The 21,056-nt window shown below is 50.8% G+C and overlaps 6 protein-coding genes across 6 annotated transcripts; 2 read left to right on the plus strand and 4 right to left on the minus strand.

Moving 5' to 3' along the window:
• Positions 1-311: 311 nt before the first annotated feature.
• N7457_001350 (CAZyme family GT32) lies at positions 312-1,287 on the minus strand (the record flags this gene model as incomplete). Its single annotated transcript, XM_057172396.1, has 2 exons — positions 312-1,173; positions 1,223-1,287. 2 exons carry the CDS (start codon positions 1,285-1,287, stop codon positions 312-314), a joined length of 927 nt encoding a protein of 308 aa, XP_057036299.1.
• A 2,137-nt stretch (positions 1,288-3,424) lies between these two features.
• N7457_001351 (putative MFS transporter) lies at positions 3,425-5,354 on the plus strand (the record flags this gene model as incomplete). Its single annotated transcript, XM_057172397.1, has 7 exons — positions 3,425-3,437; positions 3,560-3,734; positions 3,799-3,957; positions 4,048-4,169; positions 4,223-4,579; positions 4,638-4,691; positions 4,753-5,354. The coding sequence occupies 7 exons, from the start codon at positions 3,425-3,427 to the stop codon at positions 5,352-5,354; spliced, it is 1,482 nt and encodes a 493-aa protein (XP_057036300.1).
• A 1,532-nt stretch (positions 5,355-6,886) lies between these two features.
• Positions 6,887-8,510, plus strand: N7457_001352 (DNA-directed RNA polymerase I subunit RPA49; the record flags this gene model as incomplete). Its single annotated transcript, XM_057172398.1, has 3 exons — positions 6,887-7,025; positions 7,087-7,412; positions 7,470-8,510. 3 exons carry the CDS (start codon positions 6,887-6,889, stop codon positions 8,508-8,510), a joined length of 1,506 nt encoding a protein of 501 aa, XP_057036301.1.
• Positions 8,511-9,344: 834 nt separating this feature from the next.
• On the minus strand, positions 9,345-10,679 carry hemA (5-aminolevulinic acid synthase HemA; the record flags this gene model as incomplete). The annotated part of the gene is made up of 1 exon (XM_057172399.1): positions 9,345-10,679. The coding sequence occupies one exon, from the start codon at positions 10,677-10,679 to the stop codon at positions 9,345-9,347; it is 1,335 nt and encodes a 444-aa protein (XP_057036302.1).
• A 29-nt stretch (positions 10,680-10,708) lies between these two features.
• Positions 10,709-11,332, minus strand: N7457_001354 (Aminotransferase class I/classII; the record flags this gene model as incomplete). The annotated part of the gene is made up of 2 exons (XM_057172400.1): positions 10,709-10,938; positions 10,993-11,332. 2 exons carry the CDS (start codon positions 11,330-11,332, stop codon positions 10,709-10,711), a joined length of 570 nt encoding a protein of 189 aa, XP_057036303.1.
• A 4,306-nt stretch (positions 11,333-15,638) lies between these two features.
• On the minus strand, positions 15,639-20,799 carry ino80 (chromatin-remodeling ATPase INO80; the record flags this gene model as incomplete). Its single annotated transcript, XM_057172401.1, has 4 exons — positions 15,639-15,832; positions 15,886-19,672; positions 19,731-20,210; positions 20,278-20,799. The coding sequence occupies 4 exons, from the start codon at positions 20,797-20,799 to the stop codon at positions 15,639-15,641; spliced, it is 4,983 nt and encodes a 1,660-aa protein (XP_057036304.1).
• Positions 20,800-21,056: the final 257 nt, after the last annotated feature.

Genomic DNA, 21,056 nt, shown 5'->3' on the forward strand with positions numbered 1-21,056 from the left:
CTGTCTTTTCAGTGAATTTCTAAGTATCTCTCGAACAGACTGGGTTTATCGGAAGCTCTATTTTGGTTTATGTACGGTGCTCTGTACACCGATTAAGTCATTAAACCAGTAGTTATCGACCTTTGTCGTATTTTCAATTTCCCAGTAACTTGTTTCATTGCAAATCGAAAGAGCCTTTACGTTTCTCCTACTTTTAGCTTAGGGGCCAAGGGATTCATCGAAAGAAATAATTACATCGATCAAGAAAAGGCTCATTTTTCCCAACCTGTGGCCAAGTTCTCTATTTGCCGACATGAATTCAGATTTGAAGCCTACCCAAAGATGTACTCCCACCACCCCTTTTTCCACGTCCGTCCGAATCGGTGATTTATACACGCATGGGGATCACCAAATCCTCCTGCCTGGCTATGCCTCTGCCCATTCCCCCACACGCTAATCGGCAACACACAAACTCCCCCCATTGGTGCCTTGGGGTCAGCCTCGCCAGCCTGAATACAGACAAGGTCATGGAGCCTATGGAAAGGTGCCCATGTGACCCGTTTTTCTACCTCTTTAGTCACAGGGGAGACGAGATCGCCTATACCCGTATCCGCCTTAACTGACTTTTCAATGAGCGGGTGCGTCGAAGGAAGGGAAGAGGACAGTGAGTCGAGAATGGCATCAGTGAAGACGTCAGGTCCTGTGACTCCTAAAATGGTTTTCTCGTCATAGGCCAGACTGGAGAAGAGACTGCTATGACGTTTGTTGTATTGCTTGGTGTGTGCTAAGACCCGGACGATTGTTTCTCGAAGAAGCGGGCTGAATCGTCGCGGCGCATACATTGTGTACTGTATCAGACCATAACTTCTTGTCCAATGCCAGTCCTGCATGAATTTTGGTGAGGCGTACGGTTCATCGACCTCGATTCCAATCACAAGTGATACGTCAGGGGGTCCGTCGTTTGTGGGCGCGAAGAAGGGCTCCAGTGCTGGACATTTGTTGATGGATCGAGCGGGGAAGACATCGATGTCTGCATAGAAGCCTCCGTAGTACCAGAGAAGCAGGTATCTAAGGAGGTCTGCTCGGAGGACATTGTGGGGGTAGGATTTGTATACGGTCGCGATGTCAGGGATGGTGGAAAGCTCGGTAGTCACGAACTCCATGGCCTTTTCATCTGTGACCAACTTTGCGATTCTGCTTAGTCGAAGTCGAGCAAGCTGGTATCCGGTGAAAAAGAACTTACAGTATACATCCACTGATTATTTTCCTGTTCAAATTCTGCAGAATCAGTTCCCCTGTGCTCTTCATCTTTGGCTATCTGCCATATTTTATGTTCTGATGTTGTATTTTGCTGGTTGCTCGCTAATACATCCCGTTCAATCCTCTGAAGGGCATTCGATAAGTGGCTTTCATATTCAATGTCAGGGTTCTGTCGAAAGGGAGAACGGTATATAAACCGCGCTGTGCTCTCTATTCGATGCTTTGGTGGTGGTCGGTCCGCACGGTCATTGTTTTTGGTGGATGGAGGACTTGGAAGGTGATAGAAGAGGAACCATATGAGGACCAGAAAGATGATGTAGGACCCACGACGAGTAAAAGCATATGTAGAAATCTGTCTCTTAACCCTTCTTAGGCTCATAACGGTACTGATAATGAAATCAAAACAGGACAGGCAGTATATTCAAGGCTGATTTAGGGTTTTGGGGCCAAGGTACCACCACTCGCTCCGATGGCGTAAAGAAGAGCATCTAAAGGATTCAAAGAGTAAGTGATTAAAGTGACAAGAATAAATTTTGGTAAGCAAGACAGAAGGGACAATTGAAACTAAGAGAGCAAACAAATTGGAGGGCTGTGCGCGGTACAGAGCATAAGGCGGCCTTTGGAACCATTGGAGATGTGACTGGAAATCCTAGACTATATACGCTGTACCAGAGTGAATCTGTGCAAGATTCTTTGTTCTCCCAAATTTCAGCCTGATCCAAGGCTCGATATAACCACCATTCTCATCCAAATCTCCACCATTTCACTCTGTGGCGCATGATTTCTAGCAGTTCTTTGTTAGAAATGGCCCACATCGTATCGATCCTCCCACGCTAGACAGGGATATACCTAGACAGGCCAGTTCAGAATCAATAGTCGCCATTTTGCATGGCAAGGCAAATAAATCGGCTTTATGGAATACGGAGTAATTCGTACAACAAAATGAGGTTCGCCATTCAACATTTCTATCCAGCCTCATCTTTCCAAAACAGATTGGCTTTCATAGAAGCAAAAAAGCACAACATGTTCAATTACAGAGTTCTCTGTAGGTATATATATTTTAGCCAGTCCGTTCCACTATCAGTGCTCTTTTTCCAAAAACAAGCTTTTTGCTTGGCTTCTGAGATTGCTATTTTCTATAATCTTTCTGGTTAAATAGTCTCTAATGCATTGACAGTGTAGGGTTGACACCCGATATAGGATGCCTGACTGCCTCGCTGCCTGAGGCCTGCATTCTTGGTAGGGTCGGGTATTCTATCGGAGGTACGGCGTACTCCGTAATGGGTGTCCACACTTTCCCCTTCGATGTCTCACGCATTGTTTGCCCATATGTCTCCTGTTCCAACTCAGTTTTCCCTAACTTCAGGGACGATGGAATGGTATATCAAGTATCTAGGTGGGCTCCACACGACTCAACCCGTGCATTTAAGCCTGAGTACAGGAATTTTTTCCATGTGCTAACTGTCAAAATCCAAGCATAAGCACATCAGCCCTGAGAATATCAACGGGAAATGGAACCCCACCCAAGACGCCAAGACGCCAAGATGAGTGCCCAGGCCTGTGCTGGTGGATAATTAGGTAATTAAGGAAGGGCCCGCCATTGGCTTCGGGCGGGTGGACCAGAACCCTGAGTGCCCTGCTGGTTTTGCGGGGAAGTCGGGGTTCGCGATCTTCTTTTTATTTATGACTTCCCTTGAAAGTTTCATGGGTAAATCATAAGATTTGCCCAAGGGATGTCAAAGACGAGTTGGATTTTAGCCCCCAAAAGGGAATAAGCACTTGGAGGGAAGTTTAAAGCGCGGTTAGATGCATGATGGATCCTTCGCGCTATAGGCCGAGATCGGCCCTGGATTTGATAGTCCGTGATAGGCCGCGTTCACCATGACTCAAATTCTTCTACGGAGTACAACCCCGGGGAGGAGTCGCCAAGCTTATTATCTATTACTCACTTTGGGCTTCGGCCTCCTGGTCGCTAATGCTTCTACTCCGCAATCCCGGTCATCTCACCTAACTGAAGTAAAGCCTCGGTTACACCCCACGCGCATCCCTGTAATCGGAGATCTGCGCTTTGGAATCCGAGCTCAAAAAGGACCCTTTCCGCCCATCCTCGCTGCTGCGTTCTTCTTTCGATTTCCTCCGATCCTATCCATAGAGCTGCGCAGTTTTCGCGCGACCACATTCCATCATGGGAGTCTCAGGTATGTTCCTCAAAGCTTACCCCGGATTTCGTTTTTCCTTTTCTTCCTGGCCCAGTAAACGCACTTGTGTCAGCACATTGTCGTCCAAAATTCTGTGCTGACAATTCGGTCTCCGCGTGCAGAACCCTTCCCAGAAACCAAAGGGCCGATCGACAATGGCGAAAGCCAGACCGATCCCCAGACAGATTTCGATCTGCCTCCTCTCACGAACACCACCGAGCGCAAATTGATGGCTAAGGTCGACTGGCATATTGTGCCATGTCTGTGCATCTTGTATCTGCTTGCATTCTTGGATCGGTAAGCATTGGCTGCTGTGACTTTTGGTGTTGCACTTTAAACCTGACATCATTTCAACGCGCAGGGTTAATATTAGCAATGCTGCTATCCTTGGACTCAAGGAGGACTTGGACATCGTTGAAGGCACAAAATACAACACTGCGCTCACGATTTTCTTTGTTCCTTATATCATTTTCGAAATCCCCTCGAATATTTTGCTGAAGAAGTTGAAGCCTCATGTCTGGTGTAAGTGTTTAACTTTTGGTTTTGTTGTACATCGGGCGCAATTTAGTGCCAATCTAATATGGACCGATCATTGATGTTTTCGATTTAGTGTCAGCATGCATGTTCATGTTTGGTCTGGTGCTGCTCTTCCAGGGTCTGGTACAAAACTGGGGTGGACTGATGGCCACCCGATTCTTTTGGGTGTCTTCGAGACGGGCATGTTCCCTGGATGTAAGTTCAAAATGGCGAAAGAGTCCACGATCTCGTTTAACATTGATCGCCAGGCTTCTATCTATTGGGCATGTGGTACACGCGCTCTGAGGCTCAAAAGCGTTTCAGTTTTTTCTTCAGCTCCACCAGTCTGGCCGGTGCCTTCGGTGGTCTGCTTGCCAGTGGACTCGCAAAGATGGATGGCTTGGGCGGTTACAGGGGCTGGCGCTGGGTGTTTATCATTGAGGGCATCCTGACCAGTGTCGCTGCGATCATCCTGTTCTTCTTCATCGCTGATTTCCCCGAGGACGTGAAGTGGCTGAATGAGGAAGAGCGCACGTACATGCGCGCCAAGTTGGCGAAGGACGTTGGTAACTCTGCCTCCAACCTTCGCATGGGCAAGCGCGAGGTGCTGGGTGTATTCAAGGACTGTGAGTATAACAAGCATGTCACCCTTGGGATTAATTGCAGTATGCTGACCTTCCCCAGACAAGGTCTTTATCGGCGGGTTCATGTACTTCGGCTTAATTGTTCCAGCTTATGGTATGTATATCACTTGCTGTTTTTCATTTTCCTCCGAGCTATCACTCACTCTCTCATACAGGATATGCCTACTTCGCCCCAACCATTATCCAGAGCTACGGCTACAGTCCGATCATGACCCAGCTATATTCCATTCCTCCCTGGGCCGCGGCATTCGGCTTGTCAATGGTAGTCGCCTACTGCTCCGATAAATTGCGACACAGATTCATTTTCACATTGATACCGATGGGGATCGCGCTTGTCGGATTTATCATGCTCCTAACCATTCACGACAATACCAATGCCCAGTATGGTGCGCTTTTCCTACTCACCGCTGGATGTTATAGCGCCATGCCCGTCATTGTATGCTGGTTTGCCATGAATTTGGGCGGCCATCATCGACGCAGCGTGGGCACCGCGTGGCAGGTGGGCTTCGGTAATATCGGTGGAATTATCTCTACTTATTCATTCGTTAAGAAGAATGGCGTCACAGATTACCGAACCGGCTACATTATCTGTGTCTCATTCGTGTGTCTCTCTGCTCTGGCGTGTACAGTGTACATGGCAGCTCTTTGGATGCAAAACAAACAGCGTGACAATGCCCCAGTTGACCCTGCCACGATTCCCGAGGAAGAAAAGGAATATCTCGGCGATTTGGCGCCCACGTATCGGTACACGTACTGAGAAGATCGCCAGATTGGATAGATACTTTTTGTGTGGATTTTTACCTGTTTTGTTGCTTCAGATCTCGCGTTCTGCTTTTGGCAACGGTCTATGAGTGACGAAGCTTTGGATATATTTCTTTAATGGAACATATGAGGGTCTGTGGCTATGGTGAGAGCCATTGGCGTCAAAAAAGGTGCATCTCTTAATTTGGGATCTTAGTTACAAGATACATAATGAAATTGATAGTAATGAGATGGCTATTCTCGTGAATAGTTCAATTGGACTAACGTTATTGCCCTGCATCATATAGAGATGACATAAATCATCTTCAAATAGTTTGCAAGCCCAAACACTTTCTATGGAGTGAAACCCTATCGAATTGCCTAATTGGGGATGGTCGTGTGTCGTCACTCGTGGAAGCTTGGGGCGTCACGTGTGGGGCCTAAGCGAGAGCGGCTGAGTCAGCCGCACCATACGTAAATGCGTCTCGGGCCGCCATTCTTTGTCTTTCTTTCTACTATCTCTATTTCATCCTCGAAATCGTGAGTAACTTCGCCCAAGCTCCTTAAAACCTCCGGAGAGCCATGCACTAACCACCCAACAGTTTGAAGATGAGAGCTAAGTGGAGAAAGAAGCGCGTTCGTCGTCTCAAGCGCAAGCGCAGAAAGATGCGCGCCAGATCGTAAGTGACCTCAACTGTGCGCCGATGGTCAAAAGAAGGCCATCGAGCTTCTAATCCGGGGAATCGCAATTCTAACATCCCAATCAGCAAATAAACTACTCGCCCCCCTCCATCTCAGCTCTCCATGTCGGAGCTCATGTTTGAACGCTGAATACGATACTTGACGACGCGATGCGACTTTCGTTTTTTCGTGACACGCCCCTCAATCCAACGAGTTACCTGCACGGACAAGACTTCCGACCTATCATTCAGAAGAAGTCGCAGACCGAACGACGGAATCCGCTGTTACAACAACAGTCTACCCACATTCCAACACCTCGGATTCATTCACGTCTACGGTCTGATGTCATGCATGGTTATCACTCGGAGGGGCTCATGTGTTCAGGTGGATGTTGGAAGGCCGCTGTAACCCATCGGTCTTTGAGCACGGCATAGGGATGACTGGTCAATTTTCATATCTTTACGTCCTTCCTTCGGGCTGGTCAAAAGTTTATGGAGAGGTTCCTTCCGGGAGTTTAACAAATCCATGGAATAACTCGGAGGTCTTCGTTTAGCTACTACAGATGAATCGATGACTTGATGAGTGCAACATTTTTCTCGACTCAGTAAACGTAAATCGTAGCGCGCAGCTCAACTTCCACATGCAAATCTGCCTGGAAAGCTGCCTCTGTATATCTTCATTTGCGATCTTTAGCTTGATGCTGCATGTACGTCAATATTCTTTTTGTGCGCGGAGGCCATATACTCACCGCCTGCCCTGTCTCCGATCGTAAAATTTTCTGCCAGACAAGTCGAGACATTTTATTTCACCGCGCTGAAGCCAATTCTTAAGAGCTACAATCCAGTGTCGCTCGCCTCTAACGCCATAATGCCGTCAAATAAAACAGATCACAAGCGCAAGCGCGCCTCGGACAATGACCGTCCGAGCAAGAAGCCCGCTCTGCAGATGCTGCCCCCGCTGGCCGCCAGCGTTGTTGAAGATAAGAGCGAGCTTGCACCGGTAATTGGTGAGTGCAAAGCTTTTTCTACAGGATATGAACAGCCGCTAATTGATTTTGTTCACCTCAGCCGACACTCCCGGTCTTCAGAGCTCTGTATCTCTCCGCTGGAACCCATATATCAAGAGCCGCGCCAATGTCTCCAAATCTGCGGCGGCAACCCGGAACCCAGGCATTGTCTCTTCAGAGATGCTGCTGCAGTCCTCAGGCCACCCCAAGATGGACTTCGTCGGCCGTGAAGGCACAGGAGACGACACTGACTCCCAAGTCAAGCACTACGTCGCAGTTGTGGACCCAGAGCAAAAGACATGGAAGGTCGTGGAGGTGCGACGGGCAACATTCCGAGGCGCAGTCAGAAGCCGCAGAGCTGAAGCAGAAGACTCAGAAGATGAGCTGGTATGTTTTCCACCCCTCCAATTCTATCTACATACAGATACTAACAACCAGCACCAGAACACCATGCGCGCCCAACGCACAGCCCTAACCAACACCTTCGGCACAAAACAATCCCGCAAGGCCGTTCAATCCATGGCCGAGAACGCCCAGCTCTCCAACGCCCCCGCCGGCGCCGTCCCCCAAGCCGGCGCAGCCCTCATCTCCTCGCTGCCCACCAACACCGCCTCCGGCCTCGCAAAGGCCCTCGCCACGCAAGCCGAAGTGCAAGCCGCCAAGCCCCTCCCAACCCCCAACCTGACCGTCTCGCACCCCTCCGACGTCTATACAATCGAGACCCTCGTCCCAGGCAGCCACTCAACCCTGAGCCAGCTCAACGGCGTCGACGAATGGAAATCCCAAGTCGACGCCGGCCTCGGCGTGACCACCGTCTCCCGCTACGTCTCCAACCGCGTCGGCCCAGTCGCCAACTCCGACAACATGACCCACCTGCAAGTCCTGCGCTTCATCCAACTGCTCATCGAATTCGGCCGCTGCCTCAAGAGCATGGGCGCAAACGCCAAGGGCGGCGGCCCAGGCAGCAAGCGTCTCCCTCCCCGCGAAGACCTCCGCCGCATCCTCTCCAACACCACCGGCTCCGCCAAGGTCGGTGCTGCCGCTGCCGCTGCCGCCGCCGCCGCAGGCGACTCAAAGACCGACCTCCTCCCGGAGACTGTCATCGACGCCGTGCGTCGCCGCTTCGCGCCTAGCGGCGGCTTCGTCTCGAAGAACGACCTCACCCTCCTGCACACGACTATCTGCGCGCTCTCGCTGCACATCCCCCCTCAGCCTGCGCGTGACGGCGGCTCCAGCTCGCTCGGTGGCAATGCGCCCAATGAGCTCGCAACAGATCCCTCCGATCTGCGTGACGATCTGCGTCTGGACCCGAATACTATTCACCAGTACTTCCGCGAGCTGGGTTGTCGGATTGACAAGCCGCGCGAGACGGAGTTCGCGAAGTGGAATATCAAGGGCGGACGTGCTGAGGCGCATGCTCGTCGTGTGGCTCGTTTGAGGGTCCCCGTTGAGTTCCCCAAGGTTAGCCGTGGTGGTCGGAGATAGTCTGTGATTTTCTTTTTTTTGTTTGGTTTCTGGAGATGAACTTGGTCTTGAGTTAGACTCTTGTCGGGTTTCGCTCCTTCATGGAATATATGGCGCTTTGTGTGTTTCAAAATTGTCATTTTTACCTGTCTCTATATCAATGAGAGAATGTTACATAGCCAAAAGAATTTACTTGGTCTCTTTATTTGGTTTTGTGTTGAGTTGAAGTAGTCTGTCTTAGGGTTTGGATTGTTCTTCTTCAGTGTTGGCGTTAAGTATATGATAACAAGATCGCTCCGATGAGAGACCCTGGTACGATATTTAAGCTTAAAGCCAAAGCTCAAGCTTAGTGGCATAGTAACCTTACCTAGGTACATATATATAGTTCGATCATGAGCTAGCATGAGTTATCTTCACACGAAATACCCACTTTGTGGATATATATCCACCACAACTGCAGGTGGTCTATATGTGAGATATGAATATAAACAAGTAGACATAGAAACTAGGAGGCAATAGAGTTAAGTGAAATTACAAGAAACCAAAGAAATGAAATCCACTTCAACTTTGTTCATTCAAACTTGATCCACTTAGGCTCAATCAAGGACACCCAATCACAGTAGATACAAGCAGTATATCCAAGAGCAGGGACGTCTAAATCTAAGGAAAGAGATGTTTAAGTTATTGCTGCTGCAGATACAAGAAACGGTATGGACCAAGAAGTAGATATGTTGGTATGACGGATGCATATGTTATAGTATGTCTTATATCCGCAGAAAATATTATTTGAAAAGGATTGGACGGGAATAATGCAGGGATTACCCCAAAGAAGCCGAGAGCAGGCTATAAACTAACTTAGGCGACCGCACTGATAGGAGTGGAGTCCATTCCAGAGTGAGCCTTCTCGGTCAGAGGGGTAGCGGCCTTCAAAAGCGGCGTGGTAGTCTCGGCAGCGGCGGCGTGGAACTCGCGGGCAACAGCACCCTCGAGGGTCTCGCCAGCTTGCAGACCCAGCTGGGCGTCTTCCCAGATGGGCAGGTTGGCGGCCTCGGCGCCTTCAACGCCAACACCGACGAAACCGCCCTGGCTCTGCCAATCGCTGGTGCGCTTGAGGCCGAGGTCGTTCCAAACGGCCTGGACGGCCTGCACGAGGTGATCGCGCAGGTGCTTCACGTGGCCGGGGGTAGGGGTGATGCGCAGACGCTCCTCGCCGCGGGGAACGGTGGGGTAGTTAATGGCCTGCACGTAGATGTCGTGCTCTTCGAGGAGCTTGTCGGAGGCCTTCTTGGCCAGCTCGGCATCGCCGACAAGAAGAGGGACGATGTGAGAGGGGTTAGGGATGACGGGGATATCCAAATCCTTAAGAGCGGTCTTCACTGCGCGGGTGTGCAGTTGCTGCAGGACACGATCACGGGGTTCCTGGGCCTGGTACTGGATAGCAGTATCGGCGCCAGCCATGGTCGCTGGTGGGAGTGAGGTTGTGAAGATGAAACCGGGAGCGAGGGAGCGGATGGTGTCAACCATGGCTGCTGAACCCGCAATGTATCCACCAACACAGCCGTAGGCCTTACCCAAGGTTCCGGTGATAATATCGATCCGGTCCTGGACTGTGCCCTTAGTGCTTTGGGGGGAAGCTGTATCTTGGGAGGCGTAGATATCATAATCGAGATGCTCAGCAACTCCAGCTCCGTGTGGGCCATACATTCCAACGGCATGGACTTCATCCAGGAAGGTGATGGCACCATACTTGTCGGCGAGATCACAAATCTTTTCAATGGGCGCAATGGATCCGCACATACTGTAAACAGATTCAAAGGCGATAATCTTGGGGGTTCCAAGTGGTAATGAGGCCAATTTGGCTTCGAGGTCTTCCATATCATTGTGCTTGAAGACCATCTTCTTTGCGCCAGAGTGGCGAATACCCTGAATCATCGAGGCGTGGTTGAGGCTATCCGAGAGGATAACACAGTCGGGCATCTTACTGCCCAGTGTGGCCAGGGTAGCATCGTTAGCCACAAAGCAGGAACTGAAGACCAATGAAGCCTCCTTTCCATGCAACTTGGCGAGTGTATCTTCCAAAGCGACGGCGTGCTGGTTGTGACCCGAAATATTGCGGGTACCGCCTGCACCAGCTCCGTAAGTATCCAAAGTCTTGTGCATCGAGTTCAAAACGTGTGGGTTGCGGCCCATGCCGAGGTAGTCATTTGAGCACCAGACGGTCACGCGCTCCTCGGCAGAGGCAGTGTGGGCCGGGGGAACTCCTTGGCGAGACGGTTGATGTTGTTGAAATAGCGGTAGGACTTATCCTTGTGCTTCTTCTCCAATTCCTCGCCGTAGAATCCATCGTAGTTGAACTTGCCGTTGGCAGGGGCTTCCGGACGGGGACCGCGGACTGCAGCGTGGGCAGCGGCCGGAGACGAGCGAAGCGCATTGGCCAAGTTGGGGTTCACTGTGATCGAATTAGATACAACTCAAAATCTCGAGCCTCACGAACTCAATTTACCTCGCTCGTTCTTCTCATAACCGCCAGAGGCAATACTGGCAGGGTGGCCTCCGGTGGTGTGCAATGACCGCTTGCCAGTGGGAACCCGCAAAGGTTGAATTCCGGCGACTCCGGCGGCGCACGAGGTGAAGCGCTTAGTGCCACTGAGGCGAGCACTCTGCACGGCCAGAGCCTTGCTCATGACGGGGCAGCGGCGGGCAATGGTCTGCAGGTTGGACATGGTGCCGCCTCCGGGGCTCGTGCTGGGACGAGTAGCAGTGGAGAGAGTGCGGAGTGTAGTGGGGGAGGTGCGCTTGAGGAAAGGACACATAGCCCGAGACTGCTGCAAAAGAGCCTCCATGATTGAATTGAATTGAAGAAAAAGACGGATCTCCACGCACTCAGGGAGATGTACAGATATAAGATCAAAAAAACGGGCGGAACCACAGGTAAAATGAATCTGCCCCGGTGGGGCGGCTGACTCAACTCCACGCTTACAAACAAAGTGATCTGATTGGCGCCAAAACACCGGATCCGTGGCTAGACCGGGTATCGTTTCCCAATTGGGCAAATTGGCTCGTTGCCGAGGACTCGCCACTTTGACATGCGGGACAGCGGCACTTTCGCTCTTTTCTCGGCCTCCAAATTCAGGCAGGAATTTCTCCGATATTAAGCCTTATTTCCGCGAACTGCCCTTTCTTGCCTTATTTCCGCCATACCCTTGATACTGAGGTCCAGGACCTCGGTAACTACGCGCACCAGCAGATCTCATTCCCCAGGGCTACCAGGGCCCTTGCCAAGCGATACTCTACACGCATTCCCCTGCGTATACAGGGGTAATGTATCCCTTGGCAAGGATCATCTATTGGCCGGGTATTTACGATCATCACATGGGTCACTCTTATACGCACTGCCCTTCACATAATAAATCACTGTGCACATTTCACCTGTGGGGTCATGGGGGCTAATGTCCGGGGCGGGGTATGGAATTGAGGTCCAGTCTATTATTGGAGCTCTTTCCCAAGGTCTCTTCACTTGATTACCATGGCAGCCTCTGGCGCCGACAGTCTGTGAAAGAAGCAAAGACAAGCAATACGAATACCAGCCCGAACAATGATGTTACTCAGAGTTTCTCACGTTTCACCGGCAAACGATCAACAAGCTGATCAGACTCGCCCTGGCTCTCCACATGGCATTTGATTACACCGTACGTGCCACAACCTACATCTCACAAAGGCACATTCAGGTGCCATTCATGATTCATGGTTATACATAAGAGGTAACTAGCATATTACACTTAACGTATCAAAGGTGATAGACGAATTCTAAGATCTAGACGACAATTCTCACGCTATATGTACAAATAATAACGGGATTATAATGTTCACTTCAATCTCTTTGGCCGATTTCCTGTAGTTAGGCTCCTCTTTCCTTACGGGATAGATAACAATGTCTTTTCTATGAATACTAGATTTATGTCAATGACTATTTACCTAGCTTTCCCCGAACCCTCTAGGCCATCAAGGACCTCTAAGTTCGATCACTCGTTGGGCTATATGTTCGAAGTAATTCGATTTCTATTTGTCACACAGCATATAAATAGCTCCCTCTCCTAAATAGTCTCCTTCCTTCCTCTGCCTATCCTAATTAGACGATATCAGATATCTTGGCCCAAAGACGATGAAGCTGTCGAGCAGCTTCCCATCTCCAATTCCACCCTGCTTTATCGAGCGACTCGGAGCCAGCCAGCCTACACCTACATCATCCGCACTAAAGAACACCACGATACTGATCATCGAAGGAAAGAGCGCTATTCACAGTCGTGCCTTCCTTCGGTGTTATCTATCGCAATGTCCAGTGACATCCACAGGTGTCTTGTATGAGCATGCACCCATTTCTCGCTTTTACTTCACTGGCATCTCACTCTGATCTGAAAGATTCGTGAGTGACACTTCACTTCTACCAAGCCCTTAACCCAGTCACTAATATCATAGGTACCGAAACCTTTTTTCGGGTGTGTAATATGTCAAATTCGATACGGCAAGTTGCCTGACGCCAAAGGGCAGACCGTATGTGACCACCCATGGGCCTCGTTTTGTCGGTACTGGCCGACTGCTCCACATCCTACACCAACCATCCCTCTGTCAAGGTTCCTCTATCTAACCTATCTAGGCATAACATTTCACACAGGGAGGCCTCCAAGATGCAAGACCCTTGGTATCCCACCTATACTCAGACCATGCTTACATCTTAATTAAAAAGAACAGGATATTCATTCCCTAAATCGCTTGGGTGAGATCAAAGAAGGAGATTTCCCCTAGGCCGGTGTCCTAGGCCCAGCATCCCCCGTTCCTTCTTCTCCGCGCCTCGCCTATGATGGAGCGGGCACGAGACCTCGTCCCAAGATAATGTGCAGCGGCGATGCCACCCGGCAAGACATGGGGATGAGAGATGAGCTTGTCTTGCCCAACATGAGGCGAGCTCCGGGCGAGCAAAACAAATGCTGCCTGGACGCACTGCAATTCCTGTAAGCCAGGTTTTGCATCCACCGGCTCAGAGCCTCTCGCAGAAGCCACATCACCATGCTGGCATTGGCTTCGATATCGATCTCCTTGCTCCAACGCCATTTTCATCCGCTAATCGGTTGATAATGGATTAATATTGGAGTTGAGTTTCCGACACCTCTCAGATAATCCTGTCGGATTCATCGCATTCTCAGATTTTGAAAAGTACTGTCGTCCCCCCAACTATCCTTCTTACAATACTGATCTTTGTTTTTGAAACTAGAAGTCCTCCATTGACATCTAAAACTGAGGCGGAATCGGGCCAAACAGGCCAAAAAAGAGAGAGTGGTCAAGTTTCCTCGCAATACCTCGACGAAAAGGTATTCTTCAACCCACACTTTGCCCTAACGGGAGACACTTTCCTGATTTTTACCAATAGGCTGAAACTTTACAGACTTCACCGATATCTCCCTCCTACATGGGGATCGGGAAGATCCTGAAGAGTCCGAAACTGGCTTGATAGCCTCCTGAAGAAAGAACCCCTCAAATCCCCATATTCCAAGGAAATACCGCGGGAATACTGGTCGACTGACATCTCTCAACTGGAAATTCAAACAAAATTCGGGTGAAGAGCCAGGTCATCTTCGAGCTCTGTCAATGAAGGCGTAAAAAAGAGCCGTGGGAGCCTACAGCAGTAGGCCCAGGTTGCCTTCCACGGGAATGAAACTTCCTCGGTAGATCCCGGTCAGATCTTACGGGATGGTCAAAATTGGGCTTGATGCGGGGTAGGACATCGTTGTTGCGAAAGTGGCGCTCGTCAATGCGGAGGGGGCAGATGAGGTTGGGCGGCGCCGAAGATGGACCTCGGGGACTACGTGAGTCTACCGGAATGGTTGAGTTGGATGCTCTCCCTTCTGATACGGCCTCGGTCAAGAGAGAGAAGAAAGATATCCCCGGAGAGTCTGGTGGCATCTTGGGGAGCTCTCTATCTTCCACACAGCGAGAGAGTGTGGAGAGTGAAATATGAGCCGAGACACGCGTCGAAGAGGCGCAATTTGGCCAGAAGAGCCAGGTTGAAGTGGAGGTGCAGAGTCCCCTCGTGTTGGGTTTCAAGTAGTTTGCGTGGTTGTCCTGGTATCGTATCAGAGAGGCTCGGAGATCCCTCGCCTCCTAGAAACCTCGCTTTCTGAGAGCGGGCGTTTGGTAGGGTTGGTGCTGCGGGCTCCGAACTCGAATACGACAGCGAGACATCCGGTGGTGTGTTCCATTCCAAGTCGAGTTGATGAATATAGCAGGGAATGCATTGAGTACTATTTAGCTGGTGTTCCAGTACTTCCGTATCTATGGTAGTTGTAATGAGAGAAAGTAGATGAACAAGAGGTAAGGTCTGGGAGGTGAAGATTCGTTAAGGCTCACGTAAATTATGGATTTCATGGAGGATATGCTGGTGTATATGCAAGATGGACCGTGGTAGGATGCATAGCTTCGGAGTTTAGATTTAGAAAATCATATAGGAGTCAGAAGATAGTAAGATCACCAGCCATGGACGAGCCAAGGATGTAAGAATCCCATAAAATCTACCTTCCTAGGTCGACATCACCGTAACCACCACAAGGACCGCTCACTATAATAGCATCTGTTTTAACACCACTTACGAGTCAAGACCAGAAAGACCACCGAATCAATACATTGACATTCATAAACCAAACTAAAAAAAACATCCACGCCCATTTTCAAACATCAAACCACACAAGCTGGAAACAGGAAAGCCAAGATAGAAAAGGTGAAAGACAAAAAAAAATATAGAAATGGGAGAAACAAATCACAAATCACACCGAGACAACACACCATACTCAGTGAACCATATGCCAAAGCCAGGATCAAGTCTAAGAATCTTTTCACTCCTTCAGACAACCTCCATCTCTTTTTTTTTTGCGGAAATGTCCATAATAACGCTCGCCATCCAGAACATAAGTCAAGGTTTGTGTGATAATACAGGGCAGTTGTCATGTATCTGCCGATTGAGAAGATAAGAGAAAGAAAAGGGATAGAAAATGGAGGGAAATGGAGGAATAACCAATCAGGACAAAAGAAAACAATATGAAACAGAAGCTTTGACATGAAACGCCGCGTCCCGAGTTGCATTAATTGACAGTCATTGGATTAATCAAGGCCTCCGTCGCCGTCGATCAGACGAAGACGCTCTTTTGTAGTCTTGGCGCGTTTCGAGGTCCCTTTGCCTGGACCACGTCCACGACCGCGTTTCGCAGGCGTGGCTGAAGGTGTCTCCATAGGCTCCTCGGCGGGCGTGGCGGCACCTGAGGGCTTTGCGCTGGCGTCATCGAAGTTGCCCTCGCCTATTTATTTGATTAGTATGAAGATTGTAGTAATGGAGGATGGAAGTTTTTACCTTCGTGGTACATGTCGTCCAGCGTAAGGTCTCGCTTGCGTTTCTGAGCGGCCTTCTTTCCACCCTTGGCACCAAGTGTTTCGCCACGTTCGATGGCTTCCTTTTCTTTCTGTTCAATGAGCTCGGCCTCGTCGTCGTCAGCCAGCCACAGAGCAATGTCCTTGGTGCGGTTCTCGCGAGCACGGGTGTTGAAGTCGACTCCTCCTGAAGCGCCGCCAGTAATGACGACACGCTGCACCTCTTCCTTCTGCAGGGCACGCTTGCGAATTCGTTCTTCGATGGTACCGCGGGTGATGAGGCGATAAACAGTGACCTGGCGAGTTTGACCCAGACGATGGGCACGATCCATGGCCTGTGAATCGATGGTAGGGTTCCAATCGGAATCGTAGAAAATGACAGTATCGGCTGCCGTCAAGTTGATACCAAGACCACCAGCACGGGTCGACAGCAAGAACACGAAGATCTCGGGGTTGGACTGGAAGTCTGCGACAGTATCGCGACGATCCTCCAGCTTGGTACTTCCGTCCAGTCGACAGTACTTGTAGTTCCGGTATGTCAGGTACTCTTCCATCAAATCGATCATACGTGTCATCTGGAAGTAAAGAAGCACACGGTGGCCACCAGGCTTGAGTTCCCGCAGCAGCTCGTCCAACTTGGCTAGTTTTCCTGAATCCGTCACGAAACGACGCATCGATGGTACCTCGATGTGGTTGTAGCGGCCCTTGAGTGAGACTGGTGGTGGCAGCATAGGCGGGTGAGAATAAGGTGCAGGATCAAGCTTCTTAGCGAGGATCTGCTCCTCGAGTCGCCTGCTGCGGTTTCCAGAAAGTGCTTGGCGAACAGATGGGTTGAACAAAGCATGGTTGGTTTCCCGATGCGCCTGTTGACCAGAGGAGGACATGATAATGGGCGGTGCTGAAGCTTTAGGGCCAGCACAAGGCTCAATTAGGTGGAGACCTTGGCCTTCGAATGATGAGCGTGAGACATTCATGAGATCCTTCATGCGCCCCTCGACAGCGATTTCTCGAACAGCCTGGCAGTCATTACGATCAACAATGTTCAACATGGAATGAGCTAAGATGGAGTTCTTCGCATCATCACTCTCATCATAGATGACGTTCAAGCCAGAAAGTCTGTTCGACTTGCTGCGCCGGCGCTCTGCACGCTCATAGACGCCCAATCGTGCGATATCGCTTGCTTCTCCTGCAGATGTATCGACGAAACGCAGGAAAGAGAACGCGCCATTTTCACGTGCACTCTTCTGGATATTTTCGGGTGTCCAGACATTCATCAACTGCGACAAGTACTTGTTTTGGAATCCCACACGAGGATTGTCAGAGCCAGGAAGATCAAGTCGTCCTGTAGAGCTGCACAAAAGACGTGGCAATTCGTACTCAATCAAGTTCTGGGTCGAATAGCGAACATCGACAAAGTTTCCTTCACGCACAAAAGAAGCAGTTTCTGCGAAGTATGCAGCAGAGAAAGGAGATTTGGTTTCCGCGCGCTCGAAGAGATCAGGGTGATTACACACTTTGCGGAATTGCATGACCAAGTTCATGAGTGTGCTGCTGTCAGTGTCGTCGCCGGTGGCGGCCTTCTCGATGAGATCAATGATACTGACACGGTTACGCAAGTTGGCATACAGCGCACGTTGGCGGTATGTCAGGTCGCAGAAGATGTCTTTCTCAACCTTGTCGCCAAGTTCTTGTTGGACGTTCTTCTTGACACGACGCAACATGAATGGCTTCAAGATCATATGGAGACGCTTAAGCTGATCCTCGTTCAGTTTGGTGTTACTCTGAGCATGTGATTCAATGTCCTTGGAGAACCACTCGCTGAACTCGTCGTGAGAGTCGAACAGAGTAGGCATGATGAAGTGAAGCAGTGCCCACAATTCTTGCATGTTGTTTTGGATTGGCGTACCGGTCAAGAGAAGACGATTACGGCAGCTGAATCCAAGCAGGTTCTTCCATCGCGAACTTGAGGAAGACTTGATAGCCTGGGCCTCGTCCAGAATCATGTACTGCCACTTCACCTTCTGGAAGTATTGTGCGTCAAGAACGACAAGCTGGTACGATGTGACGAGAACGTGGAACTCCGAGTCACGGTTGTAGGTGATATGCTTGCGATCCCAGAACTTTCGCAGAATCTTACGATCCTTGGCATTACCCCAGTAGGGCAGCACCTTGATGTTCGGGACGAATCTCGTAATCTCCTGCTGCCAGTTGTGCAATGTTGATGCCGGCGCAATGACCAGGAAAGGACCCCAGATATTGTGGAACTCTGCCAAGTAAGCCATCACGGAAATGGACTGGATAGTTTTACCGAGACCCATCTCATCTGCCAGGATACCGTTGATACCCTGTTCGTACAAGTTGACAAGCCAGTTGAGACCCTTGAGCTGGTACTCTTTGAGCTGAGCATTCAACATGGTTGGCTGCGAAATCTCGATATCGCCCAGACTAGTAGGATTCTGGAAATTCATCTCTCCATCGTCAAACGCTGCCATATTGTCACCTTCTCCTGGTTGATTGAAGGCCCGAGCACGGTCCTGGGCTTGCTGCACCGCATTTTGCGCATTGGCCATGGCAGCCTGTTGCAAAACGGTTTCATCTTCGGCATCAAAGTCGAGATCCTCAAACGCCGTGGTCTTGGCGTTAGGATTGGCCACACTGTCAGGGAGATTGATTGTATGAGCGTTCGGCTTGCCTGGTTGAATGGTCTCTCCGGTAGCAGAAACAGCACTGTCGCCCTGGGCCTCGTCGGTCTTGATCTTGCGTCCAATGAAGTGAGAGTACAATTCTGTTTGCGAGATAAGGAAGTTGAGCTTGCGCTTCTGACGGTTCGCTTCGCGATCTGCCTCTGCCTTCTTGGCTGACTCAAGCTCCTGCTTCTCAGCCACACGGCGCAAGTCACGTTCCTCACGCTCGTTGCGTTTCCAGAATGACATCATCTCACGCATCGTCCGCTTAGCACGGGCTTGGGTGTCCTTGGTGCTCTTGTTCGTACGCTCCTGCCATTTGCGAGACTGCTTACTAGCCAGCTGGGCTGTCTTGCGCAAGTTCTCCTGGCGAGTGGAGAGAGAAGTAGTTTTGATACGGTAGACCTTCGGGATATCCTTACGTGCGATGTCGCGCCAGATCTGCTCGTAGATCTGATTGTAGCCCTTGCTATCGTAGTGTAGCTGTGACATGGGAGTTCCTTCCTTCGAACGTCGAGCATCCTTTCTCGCACTCGGAGTGAGATACAAGTCGTCATCCAAACCAGCATTCCAAGCAGCTTCGGCAAGATCCTTCTCGGCCTGCTTCTGCTCCTTGGATTTCTTGGGACGGGTGACGGGACCAGCGCGGCCTGACCTACGCCGGCTGGGCGAGGAACGACCGATATGGAACTGACTTGTCGTCCCGCCTTCGAGGTTTGGAGCAAGCGGAGTAACCTCGCCAAGCTCATCATGGCCATCACCACCCTCCAAAGCGCGCTTGGTAGTGCGAATCTTCTTCTGAGCCCGCTCAGCTTCGCGCAAGAATTTGGCCCGTTCTCCAGGTTCCTGAGCCTTGCTTGCTTTACGCTCGGCCTCCAGTTTCTTTTGCATTTCCTGGCGCACGGTGTTCTCGCGACGGCGCTTGCGCTGCATGTCCTTCTTGCGTTCCTTCTCATCTTGAATCTCCTTCTGCTGAACCTCGGCCATAACAGCATTTTCGTTGTTCCTCCGGAATCGTTCGGTACCAAGGATGGCTTGTCTTTCGAAGGATCGGCCTAGATCGACCAGGAACTCATTGCGGCGCCGCTAGATTAGCGTTAGCAGGTACCATTGATAGGGACATGACATCTTTCAAAAAACCTACCTTTCGTCGAATCTCTTCTGCGCGACTGCTTTCGACTGACCGTTTGTGGCCCTTCTCCCGATAGCGTTCTTGTTCCGCATTGAACGCAGGGTCTTCAACGTCGCTCTTTTCGGCGTGATCGATCTCGGCCGCAGCTCGATTGACTTGTTCCATGTCCACACCGGGTGGGAAAGGTCTCCGAATCGGTGCACGCGGAATGGGCGCAGGGTATTCTACACCTGGCTTGGCGAGCCCGTTAGTGGCGTGTGATCCTCTGGGAACATCCATACGCCTATCGAAGTCTATTCGGTGCTCGTGTTTGGGTTGCAAATTTCCAAGCGTAGGAGTAGGATCCATGTGTCGGTGCACCAAGGGAGGGGGAGCATGAGTGTGGGCGTGGACAAGGGCGGGAGGAGGCGACGCTTTCCTCGCAGGTTGCTCTTCCGACGGGCCTGAAAGAATGCTGGCGAAGGACATGGGGTCTGCAGCTCGGGCAGGCTTCTAAAGAACGAAACAGGAAATGGTCAGTAAATCGAGGCAATCTTGGGGGCTTCAAGTCAAGGCCTACGGCTCCCTGCGGCGAGGCCGGTCTCGGCTCCCGCATCATGGACGGTCCATATCCAGCACCATTGCCTCGCATATGATATGGTGATTCGGACTCTCTGGTGGGAGATTGCGAATGCACGTCTGGGCGACTAGGTGGGTGACCGTGCGGTGTCGCAGAGCTATACGGCGAGGCGCCGTTGCCTGTGATCACGGGGCCCGAGTAGGGGCGCGGAAGCGGTAACTGAGAGCCACCCGCCGAATGCCCTTGGTATTGTGAAGATTCCGGGTGAGGCGGGTGAGATGGCGCACTTCCATTCAACGGCGGTGGTAACGTAGAGGGCATTGGGGACGCGTGCGAAAAGTGCGGGCTTCGCGCGACGGACGGTGGGCCGAACGCGGGTGGTGTCTGGGGCGGGTGCTGGTGGTACTGTGGTGGTTGTTCATTGTTCGGGTAATACGGGTGGTTCTTATTGGGAGAGGTGTAGGCCGGATACCGTGGCTGTTGGGACGGGGACTGGGCGTTATATGGCGGAGCGCCTGTCATGATGGCCGCGGTCCCCGGTAGGGGTTGAGCGCGTCGAAGGTTGATTCACTCGGGTTGAGCTGAGGCCAGGTGAATTGAGGTTGGAGAGTCCAGAAACCCTGTTACTCAAAGACACCTGTCAAGGGGGGGGGTCCGGAGGTCTAGTGACGCGACGTCAGTTGTTCGGTTCATGGGTGTAGGATTGGTTTCGGAGTGAAGGGAGATGAAAGAGAAAGATGGAGGAAGAAAGCAAGACATAAATACCTGATGGAGGGATG

Source organism: Penicillium paradoxum (genome assembly GCF_028828445.1).
Source record: "Penicillium paradoxum strain IBT 22861 chromosome Unknown utg000002l_segment0_segment0, whole genome shotgun sequence".
Classification (NCBI taxonomy): Eukaryota; Fungi; Ascomycota; class Eurotiomycetes; order Eurotiales; family Aspergillaceae; genus Penicillium; species Penicillium paradoxum.